The 18661-nt window shown below is 44.6% G+C and overlaps 2 protein-coding genes across 2 annotated transcripts; one reads left to right on the forward strand and one right to left on the reverse strand.

Moving 5' to 3' along the window:
• Positions 1-7680: 7680 nt before the first annotated feature.
• On the reverse strand, positions 7681-10334 carry LOC135397688 (uncharacterized). The gene is made up of 2 exons (XM_064629295.1): positions 10002-10334; positions 7681-8520 (listed from the first exon to the last, which is right to left on the reverse strand). The coding sequence occupies exons 1-2, from the start codon at positions 10218-10220 to the stop codon at positions 8092-8094; spliced, it is 648 nt and encodes a 215-aa protein (XP_064485365.1). The 5' UTR covers positions 10221-10334; the 3' UTR covers positions 7681-8091.
• A 1784-nt stretch (positions 10335-12118) lies between these two features.
• LOC135397689 (uncharacterized) lies at positions 12119-14693 on the forward strand. The gene is made up of 2 exons (XM_064629296.1): positions 12119-12444; positions 13926-14693. Exons 1-2 carry the CDS (start codon positions 12228-12230, stop codon positions 14480-14482), a joined length of 774 nt encoding a protein of 257 aa, XP_064485366.1. The 5' UTR covers positions 12119-12227; the 3' UTR covers positions 14483-14693.
• The last annotated feature ends 3968 nt before the right edge of the window (positions 14694-18661 follow it).

Genomic DNA, 18661 nt, shown 5'->3' on the forward strand with positions numbered 1-18661 from the left:
TGTATAGTGTTCGATTAGGTTATGTCACGAGGACGATTTTATGATAGTTAAATGATAGATTATTCTCCTCTGTTGTTTTGATTAAGAATAACTTCTTTGTAGTGGTATAGATTTTATTTCCTCTTGTGTTCGTGTCGTTCCTGTCCCATGGTCTTCCAGGGCCTCTGCTGTTGACAGTTAATTACATACAACTATCAGAACTTCCCGCTATTGCACTGATGGTCCTCACGTATAGGAATATTATACTTTTTATAATACAACTTGTAATTTTGTTTGTAATCATGTTAGTAGTAATAGGTCTGGCCGAGGCTTCGGCCGGTCCAAACTATGGCACCCCTGCCCTGAGCCCTGCGCGTATTTTTCCCTGCGCGGCACGTGTGTGGAGGGTTGTCCACGTGATTATCGGCGGGGGAGGGCTGCGTGCGCGCTTACCCTCTCACATTTTTCAGCCTGGGCAGACTTCTTTGGCCGGCTTCACATATTTTTCCGATACAGCAGGTGAGCGGTTTACATGCAGAGACATGCAAAGAAGGGTCATACACAAAAAAGGACAAGTGAAAATATATTTATTAATGCCATTCAAGTTGAGATATATTTATTAAAGCCAATAGTGCTGGGAATTGTGCCAATTGTGATGCCAATCAGGTGAAGGAGAAAAACCCAGCCGAAAAACCTTCACCACCTGGGGCGGTGCTCGGGTGGAGGGTTGCTGTGGTGGACGGAGCGTGACCGAAGGGCTGCGTGCGCGCTTACCCTTCACCCTGGGCTGACTTCTTTCACAATTTTCCTACTTGTGCCGAATTCCTTCCCGCGACAGGAGGGCGGTGCTCGGGTGGAGGGCTGCTGTGGTGGGCGGAGCGTGACCGGAGGGCTGCGTGCGCGCTTACCCTTCACCCTGGGATGACTTCTTTCACAATTTTCCTACTTGGGCCGACTTCCTTCCCGCGACAGGTGGGCGGCGCTCGAGTGGAGGGCTGCTCTTGTAGGCGTCGCGTGGCCGGAGGGCTGCGTGCGCGTTTACCATTCAACCTGGGCCGCCGACTTTCGTCATTTTTCAGCCTGGACCGCCGACTTTCGTCATTTTTCCAGCTACAACAGGTGTGCAGTAGGTTGTTTACATGCAAAGGATAGCCATACACAAAAGTACAAGTGAAAATATATTTATTAATGTCATTAGTGTCAGAAATTATGTTATGACTCTGCGTGAATGGGAAAAACTTAGCCAAAAATCTGAAATAGAAGGAACACAATACACGTAACAAAGAATATACTTATTACAGGTAGGATACAATAGCATTGAATAGGTATCACAAACCAAACACAATATTTTTATTAACAGTAATCACAAGTTTTCAATGAATCAGAAGTGATAACACACTTAAAATATTCTTAATCAATATGATTATAAACAAAATTACAAATTGTATTATAAAACGTCTGAGACGTGAGAACCATCAGTGCAATAGCGGGAAGTTCTGATAGTTGTATGCAGTTAAATGTGAACAGCACAGACCCTGGAAGACTATGGGACGCGAACACAAGAGGAAATAAAATCTATACAACTACAAAGAAGATATTCCTAATCAAAACAACAGAGTAATCTATCATTCAGAAAATCAGAAGAAAAAATCAAACTCATCAGAAAATAGACATGTTAAAAATGAACTTCACCACATAGCACGCTCCTAGCCAACAAACAGAACAAAGAACGACACGAACACAAGATGAAATAAAATCTATACCACTACAAAGAAGATATTCCTAATCAAAACAACATAGTAATCTATCATTCAGAAAATCAGAAGAAAAAATCAAACTCATCAGAAAATAGACATTTTAAAAATGAACTTCACCACATAGCACGCTCCTAGCCAACAAACAGAACTAATGATATCTGCCCTGATTTGTTGAAGACGGGTGCCAATAGATGTATGGAAGACCACTGAACACGAACGACACGAGGAAGTAAAATCTATACCACTACAAAGAAGATATTCTTAATCAATACGATTACAATCAAATTACAAGTTATATTATAAAAAGTATGAGACGTGAGAACCATCTTTGCAATAGTGTGAATATCTGTCATAACATTTCGAGCGCAATAGGGAATCTCAGTTTCATATTCCAACATTACTCAACTTTAGTTTCTTATTAAGTGAACAGCATAGACCTAAGGAAATAACGAGAAACAACACAATCAACAGCTACAATTAATAGAGAGCCAAAACCTGCGCACCATCCAACACATAGAGAAATAATAGCTAATCAATCTATCAAAGGCGAAATAGCACAGACTTAACAATATAGCACAGACTTAACGCTGAAGAACAGAGGAACACGCGGCGACACGTAAACAACAACAGAGGAAAATAATCAATCACTGAACCATCATAAAATCGACCAATATACAATTTTCATTCTAACAAACACTACGAACCTTGATGGAGGTATCCAAGACGTAAAAAATATGCACTGTTTTCACTCTTTTCCTCAAAGCCAGGAGACTTTATGTCTCTATCTATGTGACCATAGCACCGCGCATGCTTTATCACTCAAAGGGTTAGGGGCTATATTATTTCGTCCAGCAAACGGGACGCTCTAGAGGTCAGATAAGAGTGTCAGATAGAGGTCACTTCCTCGTGTCGTTTGTGTTCCGTGGTCTTCCATACATCTATTGGCACCCGTCTTCAACAAATCAGGGCAGATATCATTAGTTCTGTTTGTTGGCTAGGAGCGTGCTATGTGGTGAAGTTCATTTTTAAAATGTCTATTTTCTGATGAGTTTGATTTTTTCTTCTGATATTCTGAATGATAGATTACTATGTTGTTTTGGTTAGGAATATCTTCTTTGTAGTGGTATAGATTTTATTTCATCTTGTGTTCGTGTCGTTCTTTGTTCTGTTTGTTGGCTAGGAGCGTGCTATGTGGTGAAGTTCATTTTTAACATGTCTATTTTCTGATGAGTTTGATTTTTTCTTCTGATTTTCTGAATGATAGATTACTCTGTTGTTTTGATTAGGAATATCTTCTTTGTAGTTGTATAGATTTTATTTCCTCTTGTGTTCGCGTTCCATAGTCTTCCAGGGTCTGTGCTGTTCACATTTAACTGCATACAACTATCAGAACTTCCCGCTATTGCACTGATGGTTCTCACGTCTCAGACGTTTTATAATACAATTTGTAATTTTGTTTATAATCATATTGAATAAGAATATTTTAAGTGTGTTATCACTTCTGATTCATTGAAAACTTGTGATTACTGTTAACAAAAATATTGTGTTTGATTTGTGATACCTATTCAATGCTATTGTATCGTACCTGTAATAAGTATATTCTTTGTTACATGTATTGTGTTCCTTCTATTCCAGATTTTTGGCTAAGTTTTTCCCATTCACGCAGAGTCATAACATAATTTCTGACACTAATGACATTAATAAATATATTTTCACTTGTACTTTTGTGTATGGCTATCCTTTGCATGTAAACAGCCTACTGCACACCTGTTGTAGCTGGAACAAATTACGATTCAAGTCGGCTCAGGCTGAAAAATGACGAAAGTCGGCGGCCCAGGCTGAAGGGTAAACGCGCACGCAGCCCTCCGGCCACGCGCCGCCCACAACAGCAGCCCTCCACTCGAGCGCCGCCCACCTGTCGCGGGAAGGAAGTCGGCCCAGGTGGAAAAATGACGAAAGAAGTCGACCCGGCTGAAGGGTAAGCGCGCACGCAGCCCTCAGGTCACGCTCCACCCACCACAGCAGCCCTCCACCCGAGCGCCGCCCCTGTTACAGCTTGTGAAGTTTTTTCGGCTGGGTTTTTCTCCTTCACCTGATTGGCATCACAACTGGCACAATTCCCAGCACTATTGGCTTTAATAAATATATCTCAACTTGATTGTCATTAATAAATATATTTTCACTTGTACTTTTCGTGTATGACCTTTCTTTGCATTGTTGTTGTTTGTTTGTTATCATGTTATGTTATGTGTTTGTTTGTTATCATTAAACATATCCCCCCTTCTTTGCATGTCTCTGCATGTAAACCGCTCACCTGTTGTATCGGAAAAATATGTGAAGTCGGCCCACGTATGGCCAAAGAAGTCTGCCCAGGCTGAAAAATACGCTACGATGAGCGCACGCGCAGCCCTCCCCCGCCGATAAGCGCGCGGACAACCCTCCGCACACGTGCTGCGCAGGAAAAAATACGCGCAGGGCTCAGGGCAGGGGTGCCGTAGTTTGGACCGCAAGTTGTTTCTCAACCACCCCTACTACTCATATTGATTGTAATATCTTCTTTGATTAAATGTGGAGACCGTTTCTCGTTTTGATATGGTATTGTGTAGCTATTATTTCCCTACATGTTGGGGGATATGTCGGCTAGGTTCTATATTAATGCTATGTGTTGATTCGAATTTAAGAAATTGATTAATTAAATTTGTGTCATGTTAGAATATTAAACTTAGCTTCCATATTGTGCTCGAAATTACTTACATGTATCGGGTTCTCACGTCTCAGACTTTTTATAATAAAACTTGCAATTTTGATTGTAATCGTATTGATTAAGAATATCTTTTTTGATTAAATGTGCTACTGCATTTTAATTGTGATTAATTGAAAACTTGCGTGTATGATTACAGTTAATAAAAAATAGTGTGTTTGATCAGTGATACCTATTCAATGCTATGTATCGCACCTGTAGTAAGTGTATTATTTGTTACGTGTATGTATTGTGTTTCTTCTGCTTCAGGTTTTTTGGCTGGGTTTTTCTCCTCCACACAGAGTCATAACATAATTCCTTGCACTAACTTTAATAAACATATTTTCACTTGTACTTTTGTGTATGGCTATCCTTTGCATGTCTGTACTTGCATGTAAACCGCCCACTGCACACCTATTGTAACGGAAAAATTTCTGAGGGAAGTCGGCCCAGGGGGAAAAATGGCGAAAGATGTCGGCCCATGTTGAAAAATACGCTACGATAAGCGCACGCGCAGCCCCCCGCCGGTAAGCGTGCGGACAACCCTCCGCAAACGCGCCGCGCTGGGAAAAATACGCGATGAAGTCGTCCCAGGCGCGCCCGTAACTCTCGTTGCCCGTTACGCCCACCCATCTTTTACTACTGTCGCCTCCAATTCTGCTGTCTCGCAAATGAATAATGCTCTTTCCCACAGGTCGTCCGCATGGCCGCGTAACCGCTCGCAAAAATGGCATCAGAGTTGCTCTCAAAGCTCTTTTTCAAAAACTTAACGGAAAAAAAAGAAAGAAAGAAAAAAAAACTGCATAATACACAGGGTGCGCGCAGGGACCGACTCGAGGCGAACGTTAATGCATGGTGTCACTCACTTCATGACATTCCCAAATTCTCCCCTAGGGGGGAATTCCCCACTAGTTATGAATGGCCACAACACGCTATGTGCACCCTGTCAATCCGTTCCCGGGCGGTATAGGGATTATGCCGGTGGACTTGTTGGTAGAGTTCCACTTTGCGGGTCGGATGGGGATAAGAAAGTGATCGGGCAATGGGGATGCGGATCGGACACGAAATTCAAAAGGCTCATCCGTACTAACGCTAGGGTGGCTGCAGGGTTACATCCCATTTCGCCTATTCCCATTTTGCCTAACCCGGATTATCGGATTAAAGAGGCGGGAGGGGTAACAGCCGTTAGGCGAAATGGGACTGCCGTGCAATCTCATTAGGCAAAACCGGACTGTCGGCAAGTGGGCGTTACTTACACGCTCCGACCCGATGATGACGTGTGCAAGAAATGAATGTACTCGTCGGACAACTACCTTACGTCGTCCGAAACAAAGACCCCTTACATTTGCAAATATAAGGTGTAAATATAATGTACAAATACAACAACAACATTTTACAAGCATTTTACATAGTGACTCCTGATGGACAGCATGATGAATGAAACAAGGCTTCGAGCCATGTTCAGTGTCACCTGAGCGATGTTAAATATGGAAACTGGTGTCACTATAGTCGTGTTTAATTTAACTTTTTTTTTTTCTTTCGTGTTAGCGCCGCGAAGCTATGAGCGACGGCGAGGTGGCTATGTGGAGATGAGAGGTGGCTATGAGCGACGTACAGATGAGAACAGATGGAGAGAGGACAGCAGGAAGGAGTGGGGGGATAGGGGGTTAATATGCGTCTTGGGCAGACTTCAGGGGGAACTGTGCCGGTATTCGTCTCGGAAAACCCAGGGAAAACCTCAGACAGCACAACCGGTGGTAGGATTCGAACCCACCGCCTCCCAGCTAGCACGACACCACCGAGCGAGACGCCTTAACCCACGTTCAACCTAACCACCGTATTTTCCGGTGTATAACGCGCGCGTTTTTCGGTAAAAAGGTGCGCTGAAGAGGGCCTGCCCATTATCTAACGGTGGGAGTTATACACGGAAATATTTCCGACAGGAATTCCTTTTCTAGTCGGTGTCGTACAAATTCTAGTCTCCTCCAGGGTGTGCTGTGAATTTCTCCCAAATCACTTAGGGTCAGTTGAAAAAGCCGGCGTAGGGCGTTGGAATTAATAAAAAGTTGTGATGCTACTTAAGAATGTCATTGAGCAGTCAATAATTCAGAATGGCGAACGGGACATGATGTCGTACCTCGATGCCGTGGGACATCTAATGCATATTGAGTAGAGCTGCAAATTTGGAAGAATTTTGAAGCGCAGAAAACAAAGCTGCCCTTTTAATTTAAAAAAATGTAAATAAAAACTATGTTTTCACTCTTGCACAGTCTATATTTGTGAACCAACAGATGAGGGAAGAAACCCTAGTGTAATATGAATTATAAATACAGACCTCATGCTTCAGTGAAACCAACAAGGTTGCATGTAAAGTTATATGAAGATCCGAAATTGACTTTTGGCAGCATGCCAGAGGACCGTCTTCTTTCTTACGTAACACGGATTAGTAGGCGAAGTGGGACTGTCTGCAGCATACATTAGGCAAAATTGGACCCCCTGCAGTTCGAGGTCAGTGAATCTGCTAAGGGATGGCGAGATAATCCGCTAAGAAGCATTAGGCAAAATGGGAATAGGCGAAATGGGAAGACACGGGCTGCAGAGGTCGGGACTGAATGTAGCAATACGTTTGCGCAGGGGCGGATTCAGACCCTCTTTGGGGGATGTTTATTTGTCGAAGCCCGTAATTGGAGAGCGGGGGAAAACTAATATATAACATACGCCTGGATCCGCCACTGGATCCGCCATGTGTTTGCGAGAAAATTGTGATCAGGGCACATGTCGGAGGAAAAAAAAACACTGAATATTAAACATAAAGACATTTATCTCGTGCAGGCAATGCACAGTGTACAGCATAGGTCAAACTGCTCGCTGCATCCATAAAATATAGGAGCACGAGGGGCTTTCTAGAGTCACTAAAGAGCGGGACCTATTTACGAGTGATCCTATACAGTATTATAAGACGCTCTGAAGGGGAATTTCGTGGTTCATGGTGTATTTCACAGTTCAAACAAACACATGTAGGGGCCACATATGCGGGGTGTAGCAGTAGAAAGAGAAAAATCACGGATCACACTTGATTATAGAAGCAGAAGATTTAACCGACCTCTTTTTCTTGTGTGCTGATATATGAATACTCGTGTTTCGCCTATGATTTCTTCGTCTCTCTCTCAATTCACCGACTATACACGACAAGAACAAACCAAGTGCACACAACGGTCCAAATCATTTTAATGATGTCCAACGATCGGGCAACAGTATCACATCACATATATATAGCCCCGTCATCATATAAAAGAATCTCAACATGATATCCAGGTTGTCGAGAAAATCCCCAGCCGTTCCACAACCCATTAAAAAGTTATCAAATATTAGAATTTTCATAAAGATGACGATGATTTGAGTTTTAGTGGCGCAAGAACAATTCAGGCCAAACTATGCTCGACTGTGAGGCTATAGGAATGCTAAAGAAGATATTTGCACGCATATGGTTGGAAGTATCCAGCACTCTTAAACCTACTGGGAGGTTTATGAAGTCTCGCTATGCAACCACAAAGTGGAAAGACAAATCTGGCAACATCGGCAAGTACTGAGCAGAAATAATTTGAAAGCTAAATTCTACGGACTCTGTTCGCCGCAGTCTGCACTCCGTGAGAGTAGACACTGAGCTTCCTTGTCGTTGTGAAGAGATTTCCCCGCATTAGTGCCTAATAGTCCAGTATGCCTAACAACAACGTAGGCGAAGTAGCCCGAAAGCAACGCCACGAGTACCGTTGTAATACAGATGATGACATACACGTTAACCTCGGACACGATACCCGAAGCCTGGAATACGTGCACATTATGCCTGCTGGGAAAGCTTCTAGGAGGTTCGGCCTTTTCTACTTGATCCAAGAACTCGTCGAAGCGTTTTGCGTTGTGCCGTAATAATGAGGTCCGCATTGCGTCGTTGCTGCCGGATATCTTGACGGCGAAAAGCTGTGTGGTGGCGTAGTTCCTGATGAGGCGCCATGCGAGCGAAGTATCGTCGATGGCGTACGCCTCACCCTGCAAAAGGATAGGAACACGTGACGTTTGACCATTGGGAGGAGCATATTTTAAAACACACACGGTGGTTCGTCTCCATGGCAACAACCACTGAAAACACGTTCGTGATTGGCTACCGCCGTTGAAAACACTACCCTGGTTGGCTGACTCTTAGTTGTTACGTCACGTCGACGAGTAAGCAGGCTTTCTCTGTCTAGGTGGTCTCGCTCGGCTTTTATTCCCACCAGTTGGGCGGAGCGATGACGTGCTGAGATCACGATGAGCACCCCATCTCCCGGCGGCAAAATATCAAAGAATTAATGGTGAAACTCTCACCACAAACGTGGTGCAGCAGTTCATCCATAACCCACAACCCCCGAAATGTCTTGTGACATTCTTGTGTTTTTCTCTCTCTGTGGAAACCCGTGCATTGCAAAAGGCCTCGAACGCGGGCAGTGTATAGCGACGGTTCGTGAATTTAACAAACAGCTTCGTCCCACACGATCAGATCTCTCTCACAGTTTGTACACTCAATCACGGAACAAGTGCTGTGCTGTTCCAGATTATGCACAGAACTGTAGCACAGCAGCAAAAAAGGTCGGAAACACTCACATAGGCAAAGGCACACAGGCACTCGCAGAAGGCAAGCAATAGCGTGGCTACTGTGGCGCCATCTATTAGCACCCGAAGCAACTGGCTGCTGTAAACGACTTACACGCTTTGCAAATAGGTAAATTGTCGACGCAGCTCATCAGTTTCCCTCTCTCTCCTACGACCCGAGGAGCGACCTGATTTGTCCTCCCAAACAAGGGTGCAGTATAGGTATACTGTCTTAGTACTGCAGGCAGAAATTTACAGAAGAATCGTTTAAGCTACAAAAAAAAAAGCAATTGTCCTTTGAGTACAAGACGTGTATATAGTTAAATAACTGTTACTCATTTTTGAAACTATTTTGGGTGCAGTATAGTTAATCTACAGTAGTCTGTCTACAGTCTTGCGGTGCAGAGATAAACTTACAAAAGAGTCGTTTTCAAATCGTTTCCAATCAATCATCAAACTAAATCCCAATCATCAAACTAAATCGGTTCCAACCAATTACGTAACCTGCGTAGCATTACCGTCACCGTAGCAATAGACCTCTACCCGAGAAACGTCACCATGACGTTGGGAGACAGACTGAAAGCGAAACAAATCTGAAGGGGAGGGCTGGGTTTCCCGAATGGATACTTGTTTGCTGCCTCCTCTTCAAAGAAAAGTAGGACCGAAGGTCGCGTCCCTTTCAGGGACCATCGTAATCCCCCTCAAGACCGTGGCTTTCGGGCGCGACCTTGTACGCCCCTAACTTCGAGCGCAGTTCAAGTCTACGAAATTGGTGGCGCTGTTGAACACTGTGACGTCATTTGTTTACAAACAGGGTGAGGTCTATTACATTTCACGAGTATAGCTGTAACTCAAACGGAGCTAGGTCGGTAGCACCACGAGTATCAAATGGCGACTCGTACCTGAAGAAGTATGCCGTTTTTGGTGAGCGTAGGGTACTCGTGCGGCCATTCTTCACGACCAGGTGCCTTTCGGACGTCACGGTTGGATCTCAACACTTGGCCAAGTTCAGCAGCGATGGAGCTGTCTTCGTCATCTTGGACGTCCCTGGGTCCATCCGCTTTCCCGCAGAAGACGTGTAAGTTGACGACGGTGAGCATCAGAACCCAGCCAAGGGGCATAATATTCTACTCCACTTTGGCGACATATCTACAACCGCAGTGCTGCCGTCCGAAGTGCTGGCCAAAATATGTGGGGCGGCTTACTTGTACTTCGTCATCATCTTGAAATGCACATGCGCATCGGTGCTGCCCTCCCGTGGCAGTGAACTTTGGAAGCATATATATATAGTTCGTGAACAACGAAGCAGGAGGCAAGCGAGCACATTCTTGCGAGCAAATTGTTGCATTTCCTTGAGCCTGAGGAGGCAGACACCAGGAAGAGGGACGAAGACACTGAAGGACCTGGCGACCTAGCACTGTTGCTGTCCCTGCTCCATCGCACTCGTATTGTCATAGTTGCTGTATGTTCGGCATAGACGGTGCCGGGATTCAAAGGGCGCCACACGACGATTTGTTGTAGTAGGTCGTGTGCAAAACTCCCTCTATGTCCGATTTGACCCGGTAGCCAATGCACGGTGGCGTGGTGCAGGACGGAATCCGTGCTCTTATATGTGTTAAGTTGTGCGTGCATAATTCATTTTGCGTACGTGTCAGGAATTGTGACGTGCATTTCATATGCAGAAGGGCCCTGGATCTCAATGCAATTAAACAACGACTACGGTCTAAAAAAAACGACGTTTATTTTATTAAATCAACTCCGCTCAAAGACTCCGTACGAAAAATATAAATCATGCCAGTGAGCATTACGCGCTTCCACGAATTTTCAAAAGTAGTAATTTCGAAAGGAATTTTCTCGAAGAGTAGCTGACGTCACCAGGAGCTCTACCATCTGTCTTTTAGCAACAGCACGCGTCTTCGCTCTCCGCCCCACGTCGGAAGACTGCCAGCAGCTGTGGTTAGGAGACGGAAATAGGCCCTCGAGCAGTAATGTCGCCAGACGCGTGGGTAGATTGGCCATCCCATGACGTCACACTTCTCAAAACTGGAAATTAATTTTATGATACCAGCTCGCGTGGCGTATAGTGGTTAGGATAATCGCCTTCCACGTTGAGACTGGGAGGTGACGCGTGTTCGAATCCCGGCACTGGCAGTGCTGTCTGAGGTTTTTCCTGGGTGTTCTGGCAGACTTTCCAGAAGAATGTCGGCACAGTTCCCTCTGAAGTCGGCCCTGGACGCATACCAAGCCCTCTGTCCTCCACTCCTTCCTGCTGTCGACTCTCCATCTGTCCACGTCTGTACGCCGCTCATAGCCACAGTCGGTTCGCGGTGCTAACAGGGAATTAAAGCGACGGTCGCACCCGTTCCAGTCGATTTGGAAACTATAGTGTCATTCCTCGTGGACCACTGACCACGGTATCGAAAATCCCACGCGAAAAGGTGGCGTAGTTGACTGTTAATTATTCGATGGAATACATGACAAGAACAGACGCCGGACATTGAGAGTATGCCGGAATTCCCTCTCTGGCAAAACGAGAAAACGTCACTCCCTGAGAACCAATGATGGCGCGACCGACCTTGAGAAAAAGGAATGCCGCCGACTTCTCACTCCGCCGCTTCCTCGTCACGCCGCCGGAGCCTCGATCGGCAGCTGCGGAAGCAGCGCTAACCTTTAAAATTCGTTTATTTAATATCTAAGAACTTTTCGGAGGAAAAAAAAATAGCCAAGTTGATTGTCGGTAGATGCCCAACATTGTGGTATCGGTGTCATAGTTGGGTTACCGGATGCGACCGTGCCTTTAAAAAAAAAAAAAAGGAAAGAAAAAAGATGAAGAAAAGAAAAAGGAAGGAAAAAATACTACACAGAAACTATTTTGAGAGAATACAGGGACGCGTAGGTTGCAATGATATAAATTCGGTAGGGTGATGAAGACACGAGATTTAATCCGTAGTGGCTGTCAAACTCATTTGACGTACATCGCAGCCTAGGACTCGAAAAAGAGGAGGAAAGCAATGGCAGCGCGTGCTGTCCTTGTGCTGCCACTGCTTCCTCTCTTTGGTACATTCTCATTCGTTTGGAGTGGAAGCGATCATAGCGTCGAGGCACAGCAACTTCCATCGGAAGAGCTGATGGAGACGTACATTGCGAAGCTGTGGACGTGCGGTGTCCTCAGCAAGTTCCATGTGGACTTCTGCAAGGACCAGTTCAAGCGAAGTCCCCGTAGCAGCAACGCTAGCAGCAAAGTTTTTCGAATCATCGCCGATACGCCACAAGGGAATGTGTCTTCACCGTCTGGTATAAGGAAGACATTTGCGCAGTGGCGATTTAATAGAGTCCTCTTGAAAGGTGAGATGTAGCTCCTTCATGGTGGTACTCATGGTGGTGGCGCTTATCGATATTTGTGTCCAGTCTCGGGTAGTAACTTGAAATAAGTAGAAGTAGTACGTAGAAGAAGTACTAACTTGTAGTAGAAGTAAAGTTACAAGTTAACTGTAACTATAACTATAGTTACTTTCCACAAAAGAAATTTGCAGCGGTAACTAGTTGCCTCTTTTTGTTAAAGCAACTGTAAAGTGTCACTGTAACTAAGTTACCCAGGTATATTGCAATATTTTCCCTCAGCCAGCCAGCCAGCCAGTTCCCAAGTGTCATTCTGTAACTAGTTATATTGAAAATAGACTAACTTAGTTACTATTTTTGCAAGACAACTAACTTAATTAGTTACATATTTTGAGTAAATTACCCATGACATGGTTATGTCAAAAGCGTGTACCAAAATGCCTCCCAACGTGACGTGTGCGAAGTCGAAACTACACACCCAAGAAGCTAACACTCATCCATGCGTCGCTTGCTCCAAGTCATCCCGCTCGTTCTTTCTCTTCATATCTGCCTCATTAGTGTAAAGGAAGCTGAATACGCGTCGCGTAGACGTGATTGAACATGAACAGTGAACATCAGCGTGAACAGATGAACATGATTGGAGTAATATGTGTCGGTGATAAGCAATGGCCAAGTGGATGACCCCTGTAATTGCTTGTGTGCATGACTGTGGCACTACGTATAATAGCCGCGTTTACAAGCTTATCGTATCGTGTCGACTTATCGCAACAAATCATTTCCCACAGGCGACATCAACCAATCCACCGGTCGAGATAGGTGCGAGGAGGTTCTCGACACGATACGCCTCTGTCGCATTCATGTAACCGCGGCTTGTGTAGTCAAGGGATAGTAGAGAGTTTTAGTGCATTCATATCCTATCGCCTTTGCGTACGTAAGGGATAGCGTTGGTCGTTCTGCGCACGCGCAACACTGAGAACTTCATGCATTGCGCAGAGCTACCACACTATCCCTTACGTAAGCAAAGGCGATACCGTACGATGCACTAAAACTCTCTAGTGTTCTGACGCAACCGGTTACCGCAGAAACCCACCTCTCCGAGTGCAATGCAGATCCACGTCTTTCCGCATGAGCAACTTGCCACCCCGACTCCTTAAGCAACATTTTCGTTTATTTATTCTTTATATTCGACCAGAGAGCTTTAAAAAGACTTGTCGTAGTAGAAGTATCCACGACCGAATGTTCAATTCTTGTCCCTTCCCGCGAGGACTCCGGTTCGGCCATTTCAATTGAAATCACGATCGGTTTCACTGGACAGGCGATAATACCCGCCTTCGTAAGCGACTCAACTATCCTCGCTATCAAAATGCTATACTTGAAACTCATTTTGCTCTGAAGGCTAGGTGAACCTCGATATGAAATTTGGTGCGCTTGTCTGACACGTTAAGGTAGAACCAACGGCCCTAATACTTCACCCTTAATAATAACAGGCAACCAGAGTTCTTCCAGCAAGAAACCTGACTTCGACGGCACCGACGACTCCATCAAGATGTCAGATGCGTTACTTCCCACCGCAATCGGTATCAAAGTCGGTGACGTTACTTACCCTCTGAACGACCCGACCTTGCCGTGGCGCCTGCTGGAGTACTTTGCGGAACTTCAGATCCAGTTGTCGTCCATACAAGACGTGGAAAAGCGGAAAACCTACTCGGACTATCTGTTCCGTAAAATGAACGTATACCTCTATTCAATTGGTGGAAGTAACTCCGTGGTGAGGATACCGTCGCAAGGCATGAGTCCGAAATCTTTCATGAGCCTCATCACCTACGTGGAGCTGTTCCTTATTTGCATGATGTGCGCCTTGTTAGCTTGGTTCGTAGTACACTTGACATACTATTGGTTCTGCAGCGGTAGAGGCGAAAGCAGAACGGGCAGAAACCGGAGTGAAACCTACGATGACCTGTCCATGACGTCAGTGCAAAAGCGCAGGTCCCTGCGCCGAGCACTGGAAGAGCTGCATGCCCAGAGTGAAATTTTAACAGAGTGAATGTAGTGAAGAGAGCTCGGAGGTCTTAACCAGGAGACACTATACTCAAGACGTCATGCCATTGTTAGATATACTTGTAAGCAAATTGGAAGTGTGGCTTTGCCTTTGGTTCTCATTGTCTTCGTGAAGCCATAGAAGTTCCATTGGACAGGAAGTGACTTGGTATTGCATAGGTGTCATATGCCTATCACAATAAAATGGTAAAGCGGCAGGCACGTCGTACTCTGCTAGAATAAAATGATATCTGTACGATTTCCAAGAAAATTCAGAGTGTAGTCACAAAAGGGTGCGAGAGGGACGCCAGGCGCCTTCACCAGAGCGAGCGCCGGACGTCAGTGTTCCTGGGGTTCATTTCATGCGTGTATTCCTGCTATGGTCACTCGTTTCGATAAGCCAAAATTTGTGTAGTGCTTTGGAGTGCACAGCTCTCGCGCAGCAGGATAAATTACACATGTCTATATATAGCCAAGTTGGTTCAGATATAATGGCTAATGGCTTTCGAGAGAGCTGCGCAGGAACACTGCATGTAAAAAATAAGAGAAAATCCCACTCCACGTCATTGGCCGAAGTTCGCTTTGTAAACCATGCAAGGTGGATTCGTAATATTTCCGCACGTGCGGAGAAGCACAAGTTATGTACACAAGTTATCATCAGTGAGTTTCTTCCTGCTGCGTATTCCTGCAGCTGTTGCTCTGGAGCGTCTAGCTCATTAGTGGAGCCAGAGTGACCCCTCGTTTGGAGCCCTTATCAAATTTCTTACGAATATCACGGTTGGCTACGTCGTAATTTTAGCAGATAGCTTTAATTATTTGCCCTTCTTACATAAGCGATGTGGAGATGGTGGGTTCCTGTGTTGCAGAAGCCGCATCTGCATTTTTTTTTTACTTTACTATCCTCACCAAACCTAACTCGACGTAAAATTTCCATTGCCTGCAACTTGTGAAATGGGAACATGCTGATTTTTTGGTTAAATATTAGTATAAGGATTACACGTAGTCATGGGCAGGTCGCTCTCCTGTTATCTAATCGTTATCATCCCGTCGAGCCATTGCGATCGAAGGAAGATACCACATAGCAAAAGGTGGAAATACACATGTTTGCTCTCGAGGGCTTCCTGGTGGTACGCGCAGCGCCGCGCATCGCGAGCCGCCGCCGGTGAGTTCATAATTCGACGACACTCGGCGAAGCGCAGGGCGCCGGCAACGTGGGACTACGCCAGCCGCCGTCGGGGAAGTAGAACAATGCTCTACATCTGACGGTAGCCAGCGAGCTGTGCACGGTGTGGGCTCCGGTGGACTCGCATTTCCCACATGGCGTCGCCCATTGAGCTTTTGATCGAAACTGGAAAGGAACATCCGTACCTATATAATAAATGACGGATGGACTATACAGACAAACAAAGGAAGAAGAGCAACTGGGAAGACGTGCGACTTTCTTATTTAATTCACTGTTCAGGTTTGGGGCTACTAAACGTATTACAGTAATACAAACACAACAGTGCCAACGATGGGAACACGGATTGTCTTTAGTCGAATTCCAGCTAGGCAGACATGTACAAGATACTCAAGATAAAATAATAAATACTGACGTTAGAATGTAATTAAGGTAGAGTATAATTACATGAAAATTAAAGTAATTAAGATAGAGTACGAAATACTTCAATAAGTATTTGAAATACAATTAAGATACTATTTATCCTTAAACGCAAAAAGTCACCAGTCACTGGTCAATGCGGCAAGTCACCGCTATGTGACAGGAATCACCTATACCCCGCGTACTACGCAAGCCGTCCCTGTGTGAAATGAGTCATCTAAACACAAGTCCCCAAAAGATGACAAAAATATACCACATAACTCAACCAAGTATATGTGACCCAGAACAAAGCAAACTTCTGGCAGGTCCCTGCTCGGCGAGGTCAGAATTCGGCGTTACCGCGTCAGGGCACACATAATAGAACCCTCACTCGCCAAGGATTAGTATACACTACAGTCACTACATAAAGCTTATACAGGGTGTCCCAGAAAACGTGTCATTGAATTATAATAAAAAAACTACACCACCTAGAGTCATCTGGCCAACGGCATTTCTTCTTACTGGGGTTTTGCCACCTCCTCGTGTGAATGTCGTGTAACGTAAGTTTAATTATGTAAATTTTTGCGAGCTTAAGTCGGAAATTTGCCTAGTAAAGGTCACTTTTTTACCCCAGCAATGGGAAGAGCGTGTCTAATTTAGTCAAATTAATGATAATTGACAGGGATATTCAGAAGCTATCCCATCGGAAAAAATAGCCGAACATCATGCTCTACGGAGGTCGCACAGAATAGCGCACGACGAATTTTTCAGGGCAATCTTTGTCGGTCCGACGAAAGGAGGCTGGAAATCCAGCCCTCACCGACATCGCAGAAAGAGATAAAACAGACACGGCTTATCACGTCCGACTTTCGCTGGGATAATGCTTTCCCTCTCCCAATTTTAAGAACTATTACTTTTTCTACTATCACTCTGTGGGCTGGCTTCGGAACCTCCTTTCGTCGCACTGAGAGCGATAGCGCTCAAAAAGTCATCGCGCGCTATGTCCGGTGCTCCGAAAACCATGATATTCGGCTATTTTTTCCGATGGGATAGCTCGTGAATATCACTGTGAATTATCATTAATTTGAGTGAATTCGGCACGCTCTTCATATTGGGGTAAAAAAGTGACCTTTACTTGGCAAATTTCCGAGTTCAGTTCGCAAATATTTACATAATTAAACTTGGAGTACATGACATTCACATTAGAAGGTGGCAAAAACCTAATAAGAACAAATGCTGTTGACCGCATGATTCTAGGTGGCGTAGTTTTTTAATTATAATTCAATGACACGTTTTCTGGGACACCCTGTATAGTGACTGTAGTATACACGGGGCAAGATCTCTAAATGGAGACTTCCAAGAAGGGCCAATGTCCGGGACAAGTCCGAGGGACTCGAGGAATTTCCACTGAACAAGCAAGATAATGGAAAGACGAGACACAAAATTTGAGAAGGGGATCCTGAATATGTAATTAGAACATTGAGTACAAAATACCATAAAAATGTATTTTAAATAGAGTACAAATACACAAAACAAAGTATTGAGTAGAGTACCAAAATACCGCAACAGAGTACCAAAATACAGTATTCTAAATACAATACTCCAAATACGTGCAAGTCTGGCTGGGGTTGCCACCTTTCGTAGTGAAAAATACCGGCTGGGGGAGAGGAGGTGGAATAGAGGGGAAGGAGGAAAGGCTCGCGGGAAAGGGAAGTGGGTGAGGGGTGGACTCTCACAGAGAGAGAGAGAGCGTGCTCGCTCAAGATAATACGAGGAAACATATCTTCCTGTGTCTGGCTGTATCATTGATGCTAGAAATTGCTATAAACAGGCATGAACGCTACACTGGATCGTATTGGAGCAACCGGATTGGACTGCCACTTACTTTGAAAAACACGTCGACGCAGACAAACCCTTCTTTGCGGGCGGAGATCTCATGATGGTTGTATACGGCCTAAGTTCTAGCTGGCTCGGCACAATCACCAACAGCTTTGCACAACCACTGATCTTGTCCCCTCCGAACACAACACTTAATGAATAACAGTGATAATAATAATAATTATGAATAAGAAAACTACTGGCGACTGCTGCGGAGTTGGGCCTGTGCTCCAGATTTATTCAAGCTGTAGTGAATGTTGAAGGAAAAACCCCGTAAAAGCCCCTGTGAAAGGTCTTAAGCCACAAATACACTCAGAGAAAAATCTATACCTTTAGAGGTATAGATCGCCTGCTCAACAACTCAGCCCTTCTTAGGTATTATTTTATACCCCGCTTACAGGTATAAAAAATCGTCCTCAACAAAGTTATATATACCATACCTTTAGGGGTACAGCTCTATACCCCTGTGAGAGTCTGCACGAGTACCATCATGGTATTAAATCACACCTAGGCATAGGCATTTTTAGAGGAGGGAACTAGAAAAATCACCTTTGGAGGGAAGAAAATTTTTTGACATACACACACACACGCGTACTACAAACACGTACACGCAAACGCGTATGGTTGTGAAGTAGAAAGCAAAGCTCGTGCACATTACTCCCCATGTAAAAAAAAAAGAAAAGAAAATATGTAATTAAAAACTCAAGAAAATTTTCAAGGAGCACGATC

This window comes from Ornithodoros turicata, chromosome 6, assembly GCF_037126465.1.
Source record: "Ornithodoros turicata isolate Travis chromosome 6, ASM3712646v1, whole genome shotgun sequence".
In the NCBI taxonomy this organism is placed as follows: domain Eukaryota; kingdom Metazoa; phylum Arthropoda; class Arachnida; order Ixodida; family Argasidae; genus Ornithodoros; species Ornithodoros turicata.

What these genes read in the sequence shown, in the direction of transcription:
- LOC135397688 (XM_064629295.1), bottom strand. Translation starts at nt 10,220, where the DNA reads ATGCCCCTTGGCTGGGTTCTGATGCTCACCGTCGTCAACTTACACGTC. An exon ending in AAAACGGCATACTTCTTCAG is followed by an intron (nt 8,521 to 10,001) that starts GTACGAGTCGCC and finishes ATCCTTTTGCAG; the next exon opens with GGTGAGGCGTACGCCATCGA.
- LOC135397689 (XM_064629296.1), top strand. Translation starts at nt 12,228, where the DNA reads ATGGAGACGTACATTGCGAAGCTGTGGACGTGCGGTGTCCTCAGCAAG. An exon ending in TAATAGAGTCCTCTTGAAAG is followed by an intron (nt 12,445 to 13,925) that starts GTGAGATGTAGC and finishes TAATAATAACAG; the next exon opens with GCAACCAGAGTTCTTCCAGC.